The 20,169-nt window shown below is 40.3% G+C and overlaps 1 protein-coding gene and 1 non-coding gene across 5 annotated transcripts in view; one reads left to right on the plus strand and one right to left on the minus strand.

Annotated features, from left to right (window-relative positions):
- PTPN11 (protein tyrosine phosphatase non-receptor type 11) overlaps positions 1-20,169 on the minus strand; it is a 70,663-nt gene that overhangs the window by 27,021 nt on the left and 23,473 nt on the right. For 2 of the 4 annotated variants that reach the window (XM_059876402.1, XM_059876401.1), the window contains exons 3-6: positions 16,430-16,621; positions 14,504-14,696; positions 11,713-11,829; positions 10,960-11,073 (exon numbers count right to left, since the gene is read on the minus strand). In XM_059876402.1, the coding sequence (XP_059732385.1) occupies positions 10,960-11,073; positions 11,713-11,829; positions 14,504-14,696; positions 16,430-16,621 (616 nt within the window). Of the gene's footprint in view, positions 1-10,959; positions 11,074-11,712; positions 11,830-14,503; positions 14,697-16,429; positions 16,625-20,169 lie in introns of all 4 variants that reach the window. The other 2 variants (XM_002694590.7, XM_059876400.1) reach the window with 1 other exon arrangement.
- Positions 17,161-17,267, plus strand: LOC112442121 (U6 spliceosomal RNA). Its single transcript, XR_003030128.1, has one exon. It is a non-coding gene; the product is annotated as a U6 spliceosomal RNA (small nuclear RNA).

A 20,169-nucleotide genomic window follows, 5' to 3' on the forward strand; every position in this document is an offset into this window, starting at 1 on the left:
CAGCAGCACAACCAGTGTGGACAGAACAGGTGTTCACAGTACGGAACCATCCCTTACATGTATGGCGGTTGAACATCCATGCTCCCCACACCTGGAGCCCTGCCAGTCTCCAGCCCAAAAGCCAGGAGCAGCATTCTCAGTCTCTGTGATGATCGAAAGAGACCTCCCGAAACACCCCCTCACAGACTTCCAAAGCCCTCTGATTAAAGACCACTGGAACTGGCTCTTGAACAGAATGTCACGAATGCAAGTGGAAAAACAGGATCAAGGAAAGACACACACACGACAAATGAATGGGCAGAGCCAGGCAGCCCCACGCGCCAGGACAAGGCCTGAGAACCATTTGTCCTCACTGCTCTGAGCAACCGGGACTAATTGCTAAGGGGGAAAAAAAAATAATGCCATTAACCATTAGGGACAGACCAAGTTGTACAGTTACTTTATTTTTTTAATTCTAATTATTGTTTATTATTATTATTTTTTGGCTGCACTGAGTCTTCGTTGCAGCATGCAGGCTTTCTCCAGTTGTGGAGTATGGGCTCTTGAGCACGCGGGATCAGCAGTCCTGATGCACGAGCTCTCTGGTTGTGGCATGCAGACTTCTCTAGCTGCAATGCATGGGCTTAGTTGCTGTGAGACATGTGGGCTGTGGCATCTCAGTTCCCTGACCAGGGATCAAACCTGCATCCCCTGCATTGGAAGGTGGATTCTTAACCACTGGACCACCAGGGAAGTCCCAGCAGTTACTTTATTTTTAAAAACAAAGCTACCAGGGGAGGAAACAAGAATAACAAAGTATTGCTAAGTGTTACTGCTGAATGTTGGGAAAAAGAAGGTTCATCATCCTATTTTCTCGACTTCGGGGTGTGCGAAAACATCAATAATAAAAGAAGGTTTTTATAAATTGTAAAAAAGAAAAACAGAAATGTAAAAGTTGCTATTAACTCTCCTGCTACCTATGCACGGCTGGCCTCCTGAAGGAGAGAGAGAAGGCTGAGAAGGGCTGCTGGGCTGCTGGCCTCTCTGATTTGGGGCCACAAATAATAAGACAGTGGTAACCATGTGGGCAGGCTCCACATGGGCAGGTCTTCTTTCCTGTCTGAATGAACTTCTGTTTCCCTTTGGCATCTGCCCTCTGCAAAGAGGAACACTGGAATTCTCACTCTGTCCTCTTTACTGCAAACTCTGCAATGTTACCAGGCACCACTAGCGGGTAAAAGCCCCCACTTCCAGATGCTACGCGGCCTGGCCTTTTACCACTTCCTCACAGTGGAGTCTAGCGGTTAGTCCCAAATGAGTCCACGGCAACCTCGAGAAATGAAGGGGCTGATGGGGCTGATGGAGTCTCTCATGGTCAGAGAAGGTCCGCACTGATGGACAAGCTCTGACAAAGCACCATGAATAGACAAAACCAACCTAAGATCTGGTTCCTTTGCAGGTGCATGTTGTAAGTCAAGTCATCACCTTCCTCCAACAAGGGGAAGAATAAGTGGAAAAACACATTTAGAAGACACAGTTCCCAGATGAGAACAGGACCTGACACAGGAAATAGCAGCCCACAGCACAAGACAAATCCATCTTTAATAATCTGTCATTCAGTGTGCAATGCATTAGGTGATGTGGAACTTTGGGAGTGAGATTCATGAAAATGAAGGGAAGGTGGTTTCTGAGAGGAGCTGAGGCTTGAGGTAAGTGAAGGGTGAGGCAGAGGCAGAGCACAAGGAAGAAGAGAAGATCTCCCAGCAAGGTAGGGATGCGAGCAAAGGTGGCTAAGAGGCCAGAGCTAGTGACCTTAGAGTTGGGGGGAAGGAAACTGGTCAGAGTCTGAAGTTGTGCTGTCAGGGGTGGAGAATGAGGTCAGGCGGGGAGCTAGGGGGCTTTGGGAACTGGGCAGGAGATCTTCAACAGCTGAGCAGCACAGTGCAGTGGACTTGGAGTCAGAAGTTCTGGAAGTTCAAACCACAGCCAGCTATTTGCCCACCACATCCTTGGGGACAGCTTTCTCCCTTTCTTCCAGGTGCTTCGTCTTCAGAATGAAAATGCTATACCTCTGGTGGGACATCGGGAGCCACTGCAGGTATGTAAGCAGAAGAGTGATGGGAGAAATGCTGGGAGCAGATGAGCACGAAGGGTGAATGGAAGGGCAGAGGTCAAGGGTAAAAGAGCAGCTGGGGTCCTGTGGGGCGATGAGCACCTACAGCCCTAGCATCAGGTGAGACTCCTATCTCTGCCGCTGCCCGCCTGGGTGGTCCTGGAGAGTTGCCCTGATCACAGAGCATCCAGGGACACAAGATCTACCTCCCTCAAAAGATCTGGGGACACAATGAGATGACTTCCTTAGCCCACAGCGCAGCACTAAACAGACCATAAATGCTGGCTTGCTTCCTTCCTTCCTCTAAAAACAGAAAGACAACTAGGAAAGGAAAATCAACCGGACCTGGTGCATGACAATGAGAGAAAGAGGAGAAAGACGAGTTAAGGGATGCTCCGAAGATTCTAGCATACAGGGTCAGAGAATATACAGGACAACCACCAGAGATGGAGATGTAAAAACGGATAGTTGGTTTGAAGGCAAAAATCAAATAAAAGGTCTGGTTGTGAATGCTTGAATCTGAAGAGACGTGAAAGCCAAGAAGTGTGGAAGGCACAAATCAAAAGGTAAAACCAGAGACTGGAAGCCACTTGGGGTAATCAGGCTGGGGTGAAAATGGACATGCTCTCAGTGAAGAGAGAAGCCAGAAGAGCAGAAGGCTCAGGACACGTCTTGGAGAACTAGCAGAGTTAACTGGTCAGGAGAAGAAAGAGCAGTGAACACCAAGAAGGGCACACGGGATGGGAAGAAGGAATAAAGCAGGCACATGCTGCTATCAGAGAAATGAGAAGATGGTGGGAAAGAGAGGCTGGACAGCTGTTCCAAGACTGGCTCATGGGTGAAAAAGGCCAGAGAAAAGACTATTTTTTTAATCACAATTAAGAAAACCTTTGGTGGGACCTCCCTGGTGGTCCAGTGGTTAAGAATCTGCCTTCCAATGTGGGGGACACGGGTTCAATCCCTGGCTGGGAAACTAAGATCCCATGTGCTACAAGGCAGCCAAGCCTGCATGATGCAACTGGAGCGACTATGCACCACAATGACTGAGCCGTGTGTCACAATGAAGCCCAAGCACAGCCCCCCAAAAAAGAAAGAAAGCAAGCCACTGGTGTCTTCTGAAAGTGTTATTTCAATATACTGGGGACGGTCACATTCCAAGGTTAAGGAAGAAAGGGGCTAAGAAGGAATGGAGCCCACAACACAGGCCCACTAGATGGAGAAGACAGAAGGACAACCACAGGTGTAGAAAGCACCAAGGGTGTTCAAAAGCAAAGGGGAAGGTTAAGCAGAGATGTCAAAGTACCTGGAAGTACCTCAGGTTCTTCAATTCTCTGTAAAGATGTCAGACAGCTCCAGCAAATGAAAACATTCCTAAAGAGAAAAACCTGGCACTGGAGAGGCGCAGAACAAAAGCAGGAGGGGAGGGAGGATGAAAGAGAAAGAGTTCAAAGGAAACAAAGGAATTTCTCCAGAATGAAGCTTGTGGAATAGACCCCCCTAGCCACTGTGATGCTCTGCCTGCAGGAAGATAGCAGCTGGGAGCTCGGGCCTGGATGGAAAACCCTGATGACAGCTGCAAGGCTGCCATCCTAGGGCATTTTTAAGCACGAGGCTGGAGCCCTGGTTGGGGGCTGTTGTTCAACACGGGTTTGCTTAGTCACCCAGCAGAAGATTTCCGCTAGAGATCACCAGCAAGAATCATTATTTGAGGCACAGCTTTGGGGTGCAGTTAAAAGTCTTGTCTCCATAAAAACCTAACCACCTCCAAGGAGAATTTATAGCTCCCCTGAGCGGATGTAATCACTTTAAAGAAATCAAACCAGACTGTGGGTTTGAAGATAGGCACGAGCTCCTTCCGGAGACACGCTGGCTGGCAGAGCTTCTGGCAGAATCCAGGACATCTGTGTGGCTGTCAGCGAACTGCCTGCAATGCCCATGCAAACGGAGAACAGTTTCAGACCATGACAGGGAAGAGAGGCTTGTGTATAATGGAAGAAGGATGGGCTTTGAAGAAAAACCAAAATACTGAGGAAAACAAGCTTTAAAGTGCTTTGGAAAACAGAACCCCAGTGAAGAAGATGTGCCGGGTTTATCCGTGTGTATTTTTTTTTAAGTCAGAAAGTTCATAACTGAAATCTCTGAAATTCATTACTGCGATCCTGAATGACATCGTTTTAACCAAGTTTGTAGAGAGGCTGCAGGGACTAAAATGTGCATTCGCCAAGCCTCCAACAGGGACTCCAAATGAAAAGTGCATAAGAATAAAGAGGGACATGTCAAAGCAAAGCCTGGAACATTCCTCCATACTTTTTAAGTGTCAGAGAGCTGTTCCCTATTGAATATAAGCAAAGGGTCCAAAGCCAATACAGTGTCTCTTGCTACTGAAAACAGCTCACACTTGACACAACACAAAACATACGTTGTACCTACTGTGTGCCAGGCGCTTTGCTGGATTCTGGGGCTACAGTGAACAAAACAAAACAAAACAAAAAGGACTACCTGTCTTTGCAGGGCCACAGACTCACCTGGACTATTTTCTTAGATAATATGCATACAGCAGACATAAAACAGCAGGGTTGAAGTGTATCTATCTGTTCACCAACACTTTCATTTGAACAAAACCATAACGGATAATGGGCTTCCCAGGTGGTGCTAGTGGTAAAGAACCCACCTACCAATGCAGGGTTCATGCTTCTGACCTGTTGTGCTGGAGAAGACCCTTGAGAATCCCTTGGACTGCAAGGAGATCAAATCAGTCAATCCTAAAGGAAATCAGTCCTGAATGTTCATTGGAAGGACTGATGCTGAAGCTGAAACTCCAATACTTTGGCCACCTGATGCGAAGAACTGACTCACTGGAAAAGACCCTGATGCTGGGCAAGACTGAAGGCAGGACGAGAAAGGGACAACAGAGGATAAGATGGTTGGATGGTACCACTGACTCGATGGAAATGAGTTTGAACAAGCTCTGGGAGCTGGTGATGGGACAGGGAAGCCTGGTGTGCTGCAGTCCACGGGGTCACAAAGAGTCAGACACAACTGAGCAACTAATGTGAACTGAACCAATGAAGGAGATGTAAGAGAAGCAGGTTTGATCCCTGGGTCAGGAAGATCCCCTGGAGGAGGAAATGGCAACCCATTTCCCAACCCATTCTTGCCTGGAGAATCCCATGGACAGAGGAGCCTGGCCGGCTACAGTCTACGGGGTCACAAAGAGTCAGACACGACTGAAGCAACTTAGCATGCACAATGCACAAGTGGTGAATTCAGGTTTCAGGTCACTTGCACATCACAGGGACAAAACAGCAGGATCATAACCTACCTGTTCATTTATTTAGTGTCAGTCTCATTTTAATAGAACTTTAGTTCATTTCACCGAATCTAGAAATATTGGTCCACCTCTTCGCAGTCATGACCAGAGATATGCAAGAGACACGAAATGTTTACAGAAAAGGGCAATCTCATTTTATCACAGTAAATGTGGTTAAAAAAAAAAAAGTGGGGGAGAAAGAAAAAAAGACAGAGAATCTACAGGGAAAAAAATCAAAGCTTGGGTTTGCAACATTTTGATCACACCACATGACCTAGAAGAAAACCATCAATCTGAATTTATTTCAGGAGCAAAGGAGGAAAGAACCAAAGAGTTTCAGAAGAGACTTTGTATATTTTAAGATGCATCAAAATCGGAAGTAATTTGTAAGTGTCTTCTGGGGAGAAATAGCTGAAAGAACACGCAGAATTTTACAGAAAACCAGAAGCCTGGCATACAGACAAACAAAATGTACCTATCGGAGCTAAATTCTCAATGGCACTGCAATTTAGAGCTCTGGTTGACTTTAAAGACCATAGAACACACAGTAAGAAGGAACTGATCCCAAATTTATCATCTTCTGGGGAAAAAACTAAGATACAACCACTAAAATAATAACGCCTTGCTGTTGGATCAAGCTTTTCCTTCAGAGGACTTAGATTTTAATGAGTCTCTGCTTCCACAGACCTAAGTTCTTCTATAATGGTTCGCTCTGTTCCCAGCCTTATTCCCCTGGCCCCAACTTTAAAGGGCATTAAAAAAAAAAAAAATTGACTGGATTCAAGCAGCAGGTACATAAGAGATCTAGAAAGCAGGCCACCAGCTGTTTGGATCTAGCTTCAGTTTAAATGAAACGATAATGCCCTGACTGCCTGACAATTCATCACCCCAGCCTGACCTCTGAAGAGGATATAGGAGAGTTCAGACATGATCTTGTTTCTCTCCCACTTCCCCTGAAAGCCAGCTCAGTTCTGCCTCATTTTGCTGTTAATAATGTATACAAGATGAACTGAATTTGACATGTCACGGAGTGAAACCATCCGGTGAGCATCTAGAGTCAACCTTCTTTCCATGGCCAGAAAAGTCAGGTTAGGCACTTTCCTTCTAAGTTCTTATCTTGACCCTACCAATGGGATCATGAAAAACTCCCTACTGCCACAAGCGGCAGGAAGGACTTAGTTTCTTTAAGTACTGCCTAAGTGAACTTAACGAATCCACCACTGCACCAGATACCCAATTGGCTGCTATAATTTCTTAAAAGTTCATAGTCACTTTACAGTTTCCCTGGTGGCTCAGTGGTAAGAATCTGCCTGCCAGTGTAGAAGACACAAGAGACACAGGTTTGACCCCTGAGGTAGGAAGATTCCCTGGAGAAGGAAATGGCAACCCACTCCAGCATTCTTACCTGGAAAATCCCATGGACAGAGGAGCCTGGCGGGGTAGAGTCCATGGGCTCACAAAAAGTCAGACACGACTGAGAGACTAAGCACGCACACACGGTCACATTTTATAGGAAAAGTGGTTGATGCAAATGACTGCCCCAGTTATTTTAAAAGGTAACATAAAAATGGGTCTAGATTACAAAATTACTCACCATTTACTTCTTATAATTATTTCTTATATTTACCAAAAAGATTTGATATTTTAAAATTTTAATTAAAAACAGTACTTTTCAGACTGTAAATATGCTAACCAAAATCATGCAGGATAGATAATAAAGATTAAAGATGAGTAGGGAGTTTCCTAGGAGTCTAGTGCTTAGGTTTCAGAGCTTTCATTGCTGTGGCCCAGTTCAATCCCTGATCAGGGACCTGAGATCTAGCAAGCCATGTGGCACGGCCAAAAAAGAATAAAGATGAGTAACAACCATCACTTTTTTTTTAAATACAGAACACCAAAAAAAAAAAAAAAAAAAGTTAATATTAACAATAATCCGCGAAAATAGAGAAACAAGCATGCACAAGGCTATCCATTGTATCTTCTTTCATTTGCAAACTATCCAAATGCTGATCAATAAGCTGAATAAACTATGGTACATCCCCACAATGGAGTAGTATGCAGTAAAAATGAATGAAGATTATCTGTAGACACTACTGTCCGATGGGTCTCCAGTGTAACAAAAAGACAATGCTGGAAAAAAAGGGTGTAAAATATTGCTACTATTTATCCATGAAAGGATGGGTTATGAAATTACAGATACATATTTGCTTATGCTTTTTGAAAGGCAATGATAAGCTATAATTTTTTTAAAGGGCTATACATATAAGGAGGAAAAGATGGGAATAGAAGGTAGACTTCTTTGAATGTATTTTTTTATATCTGACTTTAGAATCAAAGGTAATATTTTATATAATTATAAATAAAATTTTATAGAAAGAAATTTCTGAAATTCAAATATAAAGTGAAACAACCTAACTGTATATCCAGTTAGAAAATAACCATATACAAAAGAGACACTGATGTATAGAACAGTCTTATGGACTCTGTTGGAGAGGGAGAGGGTGGGAAGATTTGGGAGAATGCATTGCAACATGTATAATATCATGTATGAAAGGAGTTGCCAGTCCAGGTTCGATGCACGATACTGGATGCTTGGGGCTGGTGCACTGGGACGACCCAGAGGGATGGTATGGGGAGGGAGGAGGGAGGAGGGTTCAGGATGGGGAACACATGTATACCTGTGGTGGATTCATTTCAATATTAGGCAAAACTAATACAATATTGTAAAGTTTAAAAATAAAATAAAATTAAAAAAAAAAGAAAATAACCATATAGAGAAGAACTATTACAAATGAATTGAAAGGACAGTAACTTGACTCTATTTCTCTGAAGGAACTACCGTAAGGATTGAAAAATAAAAACTAGGAAAACAAACTGTTTTCAGTAATCATATTATTACAGGCAGTGGAAGTCTTATAATTCTGAGCCCTAAATTTGAATTGGAAATTTCATCTGGACTTAAAATAAGTTATTTCAAGAAAATAACTTTTTCTAGCTCCACCCATTGAGAAGGCAATAACCAACCTTATAGCAATAAGCACTTCTGGCTCCTGGACTATAGTCTCTAAATACCACTTCCCAAGAAAGGAAGGACGAGAAGGAAGGGAAAAAAGGGAGGAAAGAGAGAAGTTAATTCACTCCTCAGAGAAATGACTGATTCCAGTTCTGACATGGGAAATGTATTACCCTGTAACAATTTATTAAACCAGAAAGTAAGGAATCTAGAAAAAATTACTAGAGTTGTACAGGAAGGCATAGAAGCCACTTGTAGAAGCTCCCAGTGCCCAAAGCTAAAATAATTTGAGCAGCAGAAATGATAATACTGTAAGCAGACGCACTCTGAATGTGTTAAAATTCATGAGTAGGGCTCCTCTGGTAGTCCAGTGGTTAAGAACCCGCTTTGTGATGCAGTGGACACCAGTTCGATCCCTGGTCTGGGAGGATCTCACATGCTGCGGAGTGATTAGGCCCATATGCCCACAACCACTAAGCCCCCAGCCTGTGAGCCATGACTACTGAAGTCTGTGTACCTGGAGCCCATGCTGCATGATGAGAGAAGCCACTACACTGAGAAGCCTGCACACCGCAACTGGAGAGCAGCCTCCGCTCGTCACAACTAGAGAAAGACCGTGCACAGCAATGGAAGACCCAGCACAGACATGATAAATAAATAATAGAAATCAAAATGTAAGGTACCAATGCAAAAATAAAGTAAAAACAAAGAAGTACAAAATGTGTTTAAAAATCCATGAGCACATATTGATAACAAAATTTTTTTTGGAGAATGCTATTTTGAAAACTACTTAGTAAAAAGGAAGAGAATCAAATATCTTGTCTTTGGTGACAAGCACCTCCTGACACACCAACATATATGCAGTCCTGCTGAAGAAAAACTGGATCTGACAAACCTTCTAGATAGACCAACCTAAAAAAAATACAGGGAACTTCCCTGGGGGTCCAGTGGTTAAGACTCTGTGCTCCCAGTGCAGGGTGCATGGGTTGGATCCCTGCTTGGGGAGTGAAGATCCCACATGCCACGCAGCGCAGCCAAGAAAGAAAGAAGGTGGGGTGGGGGTGCTAGCCTGTTCTTAGAGCCTCCCACAGGAGAACATTCAGAGGCTTAGGATTTTAAATCAGAGATCCAGGGGGAACTTATTTGAAAAATGATCCAACAGCAACAACAAGAGACAACTAGTATAATGAGAACAATAACTACTATTTGATGAATCTTCATTATAAGTGGAGTGGAGTGTAAAAAGACTGTCCAGCTAACAATGATTGTTAATGTTGGGGACAGGTATATACTGCTACAATCAGATGATTCTCTCTGCATTTGTATATATTCGAAATTTTACATAATAAAAAGTTTTTTTGAAAAATAGGTTTTTCACTCAAACTCTGATGTAAGATTTCTGAACTTTCTGTACTTATCCATCTCTCAACTCAAAGCTCCTTAAAGACAAAACCCTGTCCATCTTGAGGGTGTCCTTGGTGACTAACCCAATGCTGGTATAAAGGAATAAACATGAGGTCAAGTCCCTGGTCAGGAACACTGAGCAAAGACCATGACTGTTCTATTCTGTACCCATCCTCAGTGCTGCATTCAATCAATATTCGTGGTACAGAAAGTTGGACAATTTACTCAGCCTCTCTGAGCCTGAAGGCTCCTCCCTCATCTGTAAAATGGAAATAATATCCCGCCAAGGTGATCTGACATATGGCGGTTAAAAAGGACTCCATGTGGCCATTTACTCGTTCATTCATTCCACAAATATTTATGAATCCTGAAGTCCTACAAAAAGTATGGAATGATCATTCCCATAAACAGAATAACAATAATATAATAACATAAATATTAGCTACATGTAAATACTCATTCAACAAACATTTATGGAGCTGCTGCTGGTTACTAGGCATGCTGCTTAAAGGTAACTATGAAGATGGATACAGCACACACACACAAAATTGTTTTTAAGGGCGTTTTCTGTCAAAGGGATGAAAAGGGAGAGAACCAGGTTACAATGGTGACACATTTCACTGCAACAGGAACATAGCCCACTGTGGACATTCTCCTACCCAAGCTGGTTTCAGGAAAGAAATCAGTTAATCTCTGAAAAGGTATAAACTTCCAGATTATACCTTATAAAAGGTAGAAGCTCCCAGACTAAAGCTACCTTGAGCTGTCTTTTACTTATTCGCTGCAGTAAAGCTATATATTCTTCCTAAAGACCCCAGCCAATGCTGGAAATCTTCCAAAGAATTAGGTACTTTTGTGTTTCTGGGATTTTGCCAGCGGTCCAAACCAAAAGAGCCAATCCATGAGCCAAATGGCTCATTCATTTAATATTAACTGCCAACTCCTTTCTCCTAGAACATAACGCCAACTCTTTTGAAAAAGCCCCCTCAGCAACTTGCTCCATGTCAATCAACGACCAAATTAAGAAGAGCTGCAGATCCAAGTGAGTCTTTTGGAGATCTAATCCCAAACATAAGACTTCCCTTCCACTAAGAACAGGACTTAATAAATCATGTAAAAAAATTTTTTTTCATAACTTACCTCAAATTCTTCCCAAAAGCCTTGTTTGACTTTATCTGTGGTCTCAGCTAATTTGCTTAGTTCTCGAACCCGACTTTCTATTTCAGCAGCATTGATACGAGTTGTGTTGAGGGGCTAATCAAATTCAGCAGTCAGTGCAAAAACAAGAAAGTATTACAGAAAAAAGTGTCAATGCAAAAAAAAAAAAAAAGACTTCTCTGTTGGCATTCATAAAAGCAAGGACAGGAAGTTCACAGTATTCACAATAAAAGTTTTCAAATAGAGTTTCACTTTCCTTTCTGTTCGGTCAGGAATCTTCATATACTTTACTCTGCTGATATAAATTCGAAGCTATTTTTCTTTATAAATAGACCACATGTTAGAGATGATGTCATTTGCCACTAAGTAATGAGTGAGTTTTAAAATAGCAATAACTCCCAAGTGAAAAGCAATGATCACCTAAAGATAACCAAAGCTGGATTTACAATGAAAACTTTATCAAAACTTTGCTTTAAAACTCCATAAGGCCTTTTGAATTATATATGAAGACAGTCATGAAAATGATGTACTGTCTAGAATTTGTTTACAAATACTAAGGAAGAAGGTAGTGAGTGGACTAATAAATGAAACAAGACTTGATGAGTTGATATAATTGAAGCTGGGTGATGGGTATGTGGAGGTTTATGATACTATTCTACTTCCATCTGGAATATTTTATGTTGGGACTTCTTTAATTGTATAAGGAGGTGGAGTTTAGCTGTCCAATAAGCTTACCTGCTTGAGTTGTAGTACTGTGCCCAATGTTTCTACCATAGGATTCTTCTTGTAATGCTCCACGAGGTCTGTCAAAGAATCAAACCGCTCTCCTCCACCAACATCATATTTCAGTTCCTTTCATGACGAAAAACAAAAAAAAATTACGCTCATGACCTTTATGTTAAATGACTGCTTTTCCCAACTCAAGTAGAGAGACTAACCCTCCCCCAACTTGGTAGCCTTGAAAACCAATAGCTTCATAACCGCAGTAGCTGGGCAAACAAAGCAGCTTAGCACAACTGGAGTAGACAAGATGAAACTGGAACACTGTCCAGACCAATCCCCAGAGAATTATCACTATCTGATCTGTTTAGCAGCGCCCTGTTTTCAGAGCTTGTCTTTGAACCTGACTTAGAGCCTATTTAGCCCTGCCTTCAGGGGATCTCCCCAAAACAATCGGCAGCAACTGTTTAGTATCACAGCTGCCTAAGGCAGCAATACCAGTCAGTGTTTTATAAGAGACTGAGCAAAAACTTAAAAGGAAAATCCAGGCAACGTCCATAGCGGGCTCTGAAAACCTCCAACACACTCTTGAGAATCTAGAAGGACATGTGCATGTGCAGGGCTATGTGAAGTTCAGGAAAGATCCAAAAAGGCCCTAATCTTTACCTCTGGCTGATTCTGAGGTTGTGTGCAACCAGGAAGTGAAGGCTAAGGCTGAGTTTTAAGGTACCAGAACACTAAAGGCAGACATGCCCCAACACACACACAAACACACACACAGAGCCATGCTGGCAAAGTCTGGGAGATTTAATGTTTCAAGGCATTTAAGGAAATCTGTGTCCACCCATCAGGTGATCACTATGCTACCCAAGCAGAGATATCAGTGGCCACACATGACAAAGAATACAGGAAAGTCAATAAACATACAAACAGCATCAACTATAGGAACGATAAAAAGCAGCAACAACAAACCCTGGGAAAGGAGGACATCAGATTTCCAGAGCTGCCACATAATATTGCTTTAACTGTCTAGTTTTCAGGAATTTCCTGGTAGTTCAGTGGTTAGGACTCCAAGTTTCCACTGTAGAGGGTCCAGATTCAATCCCTGGTTGGGAAACTCAGATACCACAAGCCATATGGTGTAGGGGAAATTTTTTTAATAAGTAAAATACTTTGCTGTCCACCTGAAACTATCACAACATTGTTAAATGGCCATACTCCAATACAAAATAAAACTTGAAAAAAATAAAATGCCTAGTTTCCAACAAAAACTCATGAGCCATGCAAAGAAACAGGAAAGTATGGACCATATTTTGGGACTGGGAGGGAAACATTCAGTGGAAACTGTCCTTGAGAAAGTATAGACAAAACTTTAAACCAGCTAGTATAATAAAGGAAACTATACAAATTAAAAGAAAATATGAACATCACGTCTCATCAAATAGAGAATATCATGAAAACTTTTACATAAATGCAGTATTCATGATAGCCAAAATGCCCATCAATTGTTTAATGGATAAACAAAATGTGGTATATATCCATACAACAGAAAGTTTGACAATAGAAAGAGTTTACTGACACATGGTACAACATGGATAAGTCTTGAGAAACATGCTAAGTAAAAGAAGTCTGTCACAAAAGGCCACATATTACCTGAGCCCATCTCTATAAAATATCCCAAACAGGCAAATCCACTGAAATGAAGAGATTAGTGGTTGCCAAGAGTTGCGGGGAGGAGGAAAGGTAGGGAGTGACTGGTAAAGAACACAGGGTTTCTTTTTGGGGTGATGAGAATATTTTGGAATTAGTGTTATTGGCTGCATAATTTGTAAATATAGTAAAAAAAAAACAAAACCACCAAACTGTCCACCCTAAAAAGAGTGAATTTCATGGTGTGTGAATTATATCTCAATAAAGCTGGTTTTTTTAATCTTATTAAAAAACCGAAGCAATAAGTGAATACACAGTTACTATTTAAGAAACTATGTCAATGTATATTATCATATGTGAAATAGATCACCAGTCCAGGTTTGATGCATGAGACAGGGTGCTCAGGGCTGGTGCACTGGGATGACCCTGAGGGATGGGATGGGAAGGGAAGTGGGAGGAAGGGTCAGGATGGGGAACACATGTACACCCATGGCTGATTCATATGAATGTATGGCAAAAACAGCCACAATATTGTAGAGTAATAAGCCTCCAATTAAAATAAATTAAAAAAAAGACACTATGTCAAAACAAAGTTTGATGTAGTTGACCAAAAACCCAACCTCCTTGGTCTAGCCACCACATTAAAAACAAGAAATGGTGAGTTCAATTCTCCCAGCCTTAAGATATGAAATCACATGCAGTCACAGGCTATACTGTGCCAACCCAAGGGAGGAGCTGAGGCCATCGCTTTAGAAATTCAGACAGAGGCAGATTCCAGCTGCAACCATGTACAAGTAGATTGAGATACTGTGGGGCTGGGAATTCCCTGGCAGTCCAGTGGTTACGACTCCATACTTTCACCACCAAGGACCAGGCTTCAAGATTCTGCAAGCCACGTGGTGCATCCAGAAAAAAATTTAAAAAGATACCACAGGGCAGAAGGTGACTTGCTAGAGACACACAGGAAATAAGTAATATAATAAAGCCATGAAATGATGAAACAGTTATAATTAACAAGGTACTCAAAGTATAGAAGCCCTCGCCTAAATGAACAAAGAAAACCTGACTTTGAAAGAAATGGTGTTGGTCTTCTCCCAACAGAAAAACCACCCAAAGATGACATTTCAGAAGACTCACGGTTCAGCTGGGGCTTTACCTGACAGCGAATCATGACGTGGGTCACTTTAGACTTGGCATCATTGCTCTCCCCTTTGTCATCTCCAGTTCGGACAGAGAGAACAAAATCTCCAGGGTGGCTCTGGCTCTCGCGCACAAGAAAGCTACCATGTTTTCCTTTTTCAGTTAATAATTTTTCTGCTTCTTTCCCAGAGAGGTGTCCATGAAACCACCTAGTTTTTTTTTTAAATGACAATCAATTGAGTTCTGCAATGAGTTCACAATATCCTTTTATAAAACTACCATCCATAGTCATATCTCAAAACAATTTAAAACAGACACATTCGTCCAAGAGACTGATCCATCCTATTCAAGACTGAACCTGCATCCCCAGCATGCAGGAAAAATGATAAAGATGTTATGAGTAACCATTAAATTCCTTAAATGAGCCCACAGTCATTTGAACACAAATATCCTCAATCTTTCTTATTTTCTTTTAAATTCCTCATCTTTTAAAAAGGCAGTCTGCCATTTCTCCACTGCCCAACCCTAAAATGACCAACTATTTAATCACAGTCATTTAAAGCAATTATAATAGAGAGTTATGGTAGTGACAGAGAATCATCTGAATGTTTGCCCTTGCTTTGGCATGCAAACACTCCATAAAAAAGGGATCTTTTGTTAGAAATGAATTCAAATATTCCAAGCTTTCCCAGATTTTCAACTTATACTTCAAGAGCCTCCAAGTTTGCTGTCCACATATTTGGACTATCCGCTGGGTTATCATTTCAAATTTTAATGCACATGAGACCTGGAGTAGAGGCAAAGGATTGGGCTAATGATGTGAACTCTCATACCTTACAATCAGAGATACCAATACACTAGGTCAGAATGGGGCCCAGCAATCTGCATTTTTAACTAGCACATTAGAGTAGGTGGTCTGAAATCAGACTTTGAGAAAATACTACTCTAAGTTACTATAGAAAATATCTTAACATAGTCATATTAATAATGTGGCTTTTTCCCTCAGGATCTTGGTGAGGAAGATCACTACATGATCCACATGTAGTGCTAATTGCTCATCACTGAAGGTATATATATCAAGATATTTTTCATCCACTCTCAGCCAAAGATAGCAAAATTAAGAAATAAACTGCAAAAAAAAAAAAAGAAATAAACTGCAGAGAGTTGGCTGACAGTCTTTTGCTTAATAATCTGGCTGGCAAACAAAGGATCAGCATAAAATAACAATGACATGAAGGTATAAAGAGAAGAAACCTATCTGAAGATGGACAATATACAAACCTAATTAAGAGACCCTGATTTGGTACTGAGTCAGAAAGGAGACGGAGAATGGAGAAGAAAACCAATAAAATCAATACAAATAAGTCAAGCCCCAGCTTTCATCAGCTTAGTTCCAAAATAAGGGAAAGATCTCAGAAATAATACAATTCCCTCTAAGCAAGGTCATTCCCACACATTCGTGGATATAACATCAAAGAACTTATGAACAATCTGAACCCTCTGAGTTCTCTGCTTTCCCACTTCTGAGCTTAAACTGACATCTGTTGGTGACATTGCTGAATAGCTGGTCAGGAGCTACAGGGAACTACTACCGTTTTGGTGTTTCCATTAAGCGTTCGTTTTCCTCTCCTAACTCTCAAAGTTCAGTAACATTCAAATTCAATAATCTTAAAATTATTCATGTACCAAGTATAATCTATACAGGAACTGTCTGAGACTTCTATGAGTTCTAAGTAATAGTGACTGAAGCTTTTGCAAGAAAAGGCCACTCTGAGAGTAAACTGATTCTATCACTGTTACTTTAGTAAAACTTTTAAGATTATGAGATTTTTAAGATTTTAAGATTAATAAACAGATAGAAGCCAAACCCCCATGATGCATTCACATCACACCTATGACACGGGAGAGACGCAGGCTCCACAGTTACGGAAACAGAACTGACCTTTCAGAGGTAGGATCGGCACAGTTCAGAGGATATTTGAGCTCAATAACATCTCCATTCTTTTCTTTTAGTTGCCCGTGATGTTCCATGTAATACTGGACCAATTCAGCCAAAGTGGCAAATTTCTCTCCTCCGTACAGGTCATAGTAATCACCAGTGTTCTGAATCTTGATGTGGGTGACAGCTCCATTTCTTCTAAAATAGTCCATTAGAAAGGTGGGGGGGAAGACAAATGAAGAGCTATACTAGTAAACATGGATCTCACATTCATTATCAGATTTCACCTAACTGAAACAAACCCAAAGAAGGTACAAATTTAGGCTTTTTTTAAACAAATGCATTGAGTGAAAAATAATCACACAGTCAACCATTTCAACACAAAGGGTTCTGTGTATATTAAGGGGCAATCATTTTTCTCATCACTAATTAATCAAATGAATATCATTAGAATAAAACATACATTTACCTGATAATTCAGTAAACCCACTCTTAAGTATTTTGCCCTCCAAAAATGACGCTTCATGGCTACCAAAGATTGGTTCAAGAATATTCATTGTGGCCTCGTTGTAGTAGAAGAAAAATGAAAAATCAAATATTTGTCGCCAAAATGTATACAAATACTCATACAATGGAATATCATATAGGAATTTACAAAGAGAGACACAGAACCATTGATATACACAAACAACATAGGTGAATCTCTAAAACATTAGGTTATGACAGTGAAGCCAGTGCTCACTTTGGCAGCATATATACTAAAATTGGAATGGTACAGAGAAGATTAGCATGGCCCCTGCGCAAAGATGACATGCAAATTGGTGAAGCGTTTCATAATTTAAAAAAAAAAGAGAAGAAGAAGTCAGGCACAAAAGAAAATATATTGTATGACTTCATTTATATACTGCTGTCAAATAAGTTAGTCAATGGGGATAGAAAAAAGAATATTAATATTGCTGACCTCGTAGCAGGAGGAAGATTAGAAAGGAGCATAAAGGGACTTTTGAGGGTGAAAGAAACAGTCAAGATTTTGATTGTGGAGTTTTGGTTGCATTAATAAGTACACTTGTCAAAACTCGTCTCACTATACACTTTAAGATATTATACATAACTGTATCTTTAAAAATCATTTTAAAGACATATAACTGACAGACTTTCCAAAATGAGATGGCTAATATGTCAACCCACTGAACTGACGTAACACACTGGCCAAAAGTTTCTAAAACTTGGTTAGCCTAGGCAGTCTGATGATTTTCCGTTTGGTTTTCCAAACTACTAAATATACCTCGTTACTCATAATCATCTTTGTGGACCCAAGAAATCTGGCAATCCCAAAATGAAAGCCACTAACCTATATTTCTTAGTCTGACCCTACACCATTATCGATGAGGCCTCTGTTAAATATAAACACTACTATCTTTATCCAAAGATAAAGGAAAATGGGAACAAAGTACGAAAAAGTACTCTACAATGTTAACAACAATATCTACTTCTAATTTGTGGTAACAATCTTTTCCCTGTAAAAAAGGTACTTCAAGTAAGTCTCTCCTCCAGCTACACCTGATTCTATTTTAGCACATGAGCTCTCTGTCTCTAACCTTAAGAACATAACACAAAAACAGATATTTCAGTTATGGACTAGATCAATACAAAGCAACATAGGTGGAGCTCAAAAATACGATATTAGGAATTCCCTGATGGTACAATGGTTAGGACTTGGTGCTTTAACTCCTGGGGCCCAGGTTCGATACTTGGTCAGGGAACCAAGTTCTGGCAAGGCTTGCTGTGCAGCCAAAAAAAAATGTACATATACATAAATATACACGACAGAGCATGAAAGAAGCACAATGCAGAACAATGTGCTCAGCACATACCATTTATGAAAATTTCAGAATGTACACAAGTCATACCATGCATTATTCATGACACAGACCACAGACATATATATAATTATGTTTACATTTTATTATTTTTATGTTCCATTGTTTATTATATGTACCCTTTTTAAAATGAACTAGAAAGAATTATACCAAACTCAGAAAGTAGTTATTTCTGAGAAAGAAAAGAACAGTAGAAAGTGTGGTGAAAAAGAGGAAACTTTGCTTTACTTTATATTTTACTTTGAAGAAAAAAATGACTGGCAATAAACACAACATGGGTAATTGTACATAAATTTATGTATTTTTCTGTATTTTTTTTCCTCAAAGTTAAAACAGGGTATCTTCCTTGACTAACTAGCATGGGTGCATAACAAAAAGTTTAGATCACCCGCAGAAAACTAGAACAATAAACATGTCATACACACACATATACACATATCTCAGTGTCTATTATATCATATACACAATAAAACATTTATCATATACATAAAAAAATGAGTACATAACCAAAAATGAATACAGAAAGAAATGAATCTGACTTTGTAGTAAGTTCATAACTACACAGAAAATTAATTTCTGTAGCTTCTGAAAACAGTACTAACAGTACACCCTTATTGGGATATATTCTAAGAACAAAAAAGACTCCAGGGAAATCATGAACTTTACTTAATTAGAAATGTTTGTAATTAGAAATGATAGTGGTATAGTCATTTTGAAGCTATTTTCCTATTATAGGATTGGGCAAATGAGGTCATACACTGATGCGGCTATAAAACAGGGTTTTCTCTATAAGTGAACGGAAATGCAAATATGGAATGAGAAGAGGTGAAGAAGCTGGTGTTGAATTGGAACTATCAAACTTGGTTTGATATATATTCATGTATTTATTGATATTGATATATTTAAAATTTGCTTTCAAATATATATTTACTCCCCAGCTCTGTCTACTACAAGGGCCTAGAAGCAGTAACACTCCAGGAGTACAAACACCAAAAGATAAGACAAACAGATATTCTGTGCTTTCTGATGTGACATAATGGGATGGCTTCAAAAGCCACGATTGAAATGACGAGAGAAATTTGAACAGGGACTGTACATTAGATAATATTGAATCAATGTTAAAATTTCTCATATATAATATTAATGATATTGTAATTATACAGGATGTCCTTGTTCGTAGGACATGCACACTGAACTAACAATATTGAGAGGTTAAAAATAAGCATCCTGACATTTGCAACTTATTTTCAAAAGGTTTGGTAGAAGGAGTATACAAACACACAGTCCTAAAAAGAAAGAGCAAACACAGTGAAATGTTATAATAACAGGTAAAGAGAATGTGGGTGTTCACTGTATTCATTTTTTGACTTTCCAATAGACCTGAAATTGCTCAGAATAAAAAGCTGAGGAAAAATAAATTAAAAAAAAAACCTCACCAGTTCTGTAGTCCTGGCTCTGCTGCCTACTAGGTACGAGACTGGCTTCCTAACTTGACCTTTGAGCTTCAGCTTACTTACCTCAAAGCTGGAGATAGTGGTATTTATTCTTAGGACTTAGGACTTAATAAAGTGGTATTTATTCTTAGGTTACTGGAGAGATGAAATAAAATGAAATACGGTGAGTGTTTAGCAAGATGGCCTGCAATGTGTTGAGTCCTCAGTAATGTCTGCTATCATCCTCCTCTTCCTCCTCCTCCTCATCGTTACTATTATATAATCTTGTAAGTCAAATGTCACTCAACTGTAGGTTAGAGGTCTGTGCTAGGACAAGGCCCAAAAACTCACGAAGGCTTCTGCCCACTCCTGGTAGCAAAACAGAAGTAAAAGCTAACGATGACATGGGCTCCTAGAGAAACTAATACCC

Source organism: Bos taurus, chromosome 17 (genome assembly GCF_002263795.3).
Source record: "Bos taurus isolate L1 Dominette 01449 registration number 42190680 breed Hereford chromosome 17, ARS-UCD2.0, whole genome shotgun sequence".
In the NCBI taxonomy this organism is placed as follows: Eukaryota; Metazoa; Chordata; class Mammalia; order Artiodactyla; family Bovidae; genus Bos; species Bos taurus.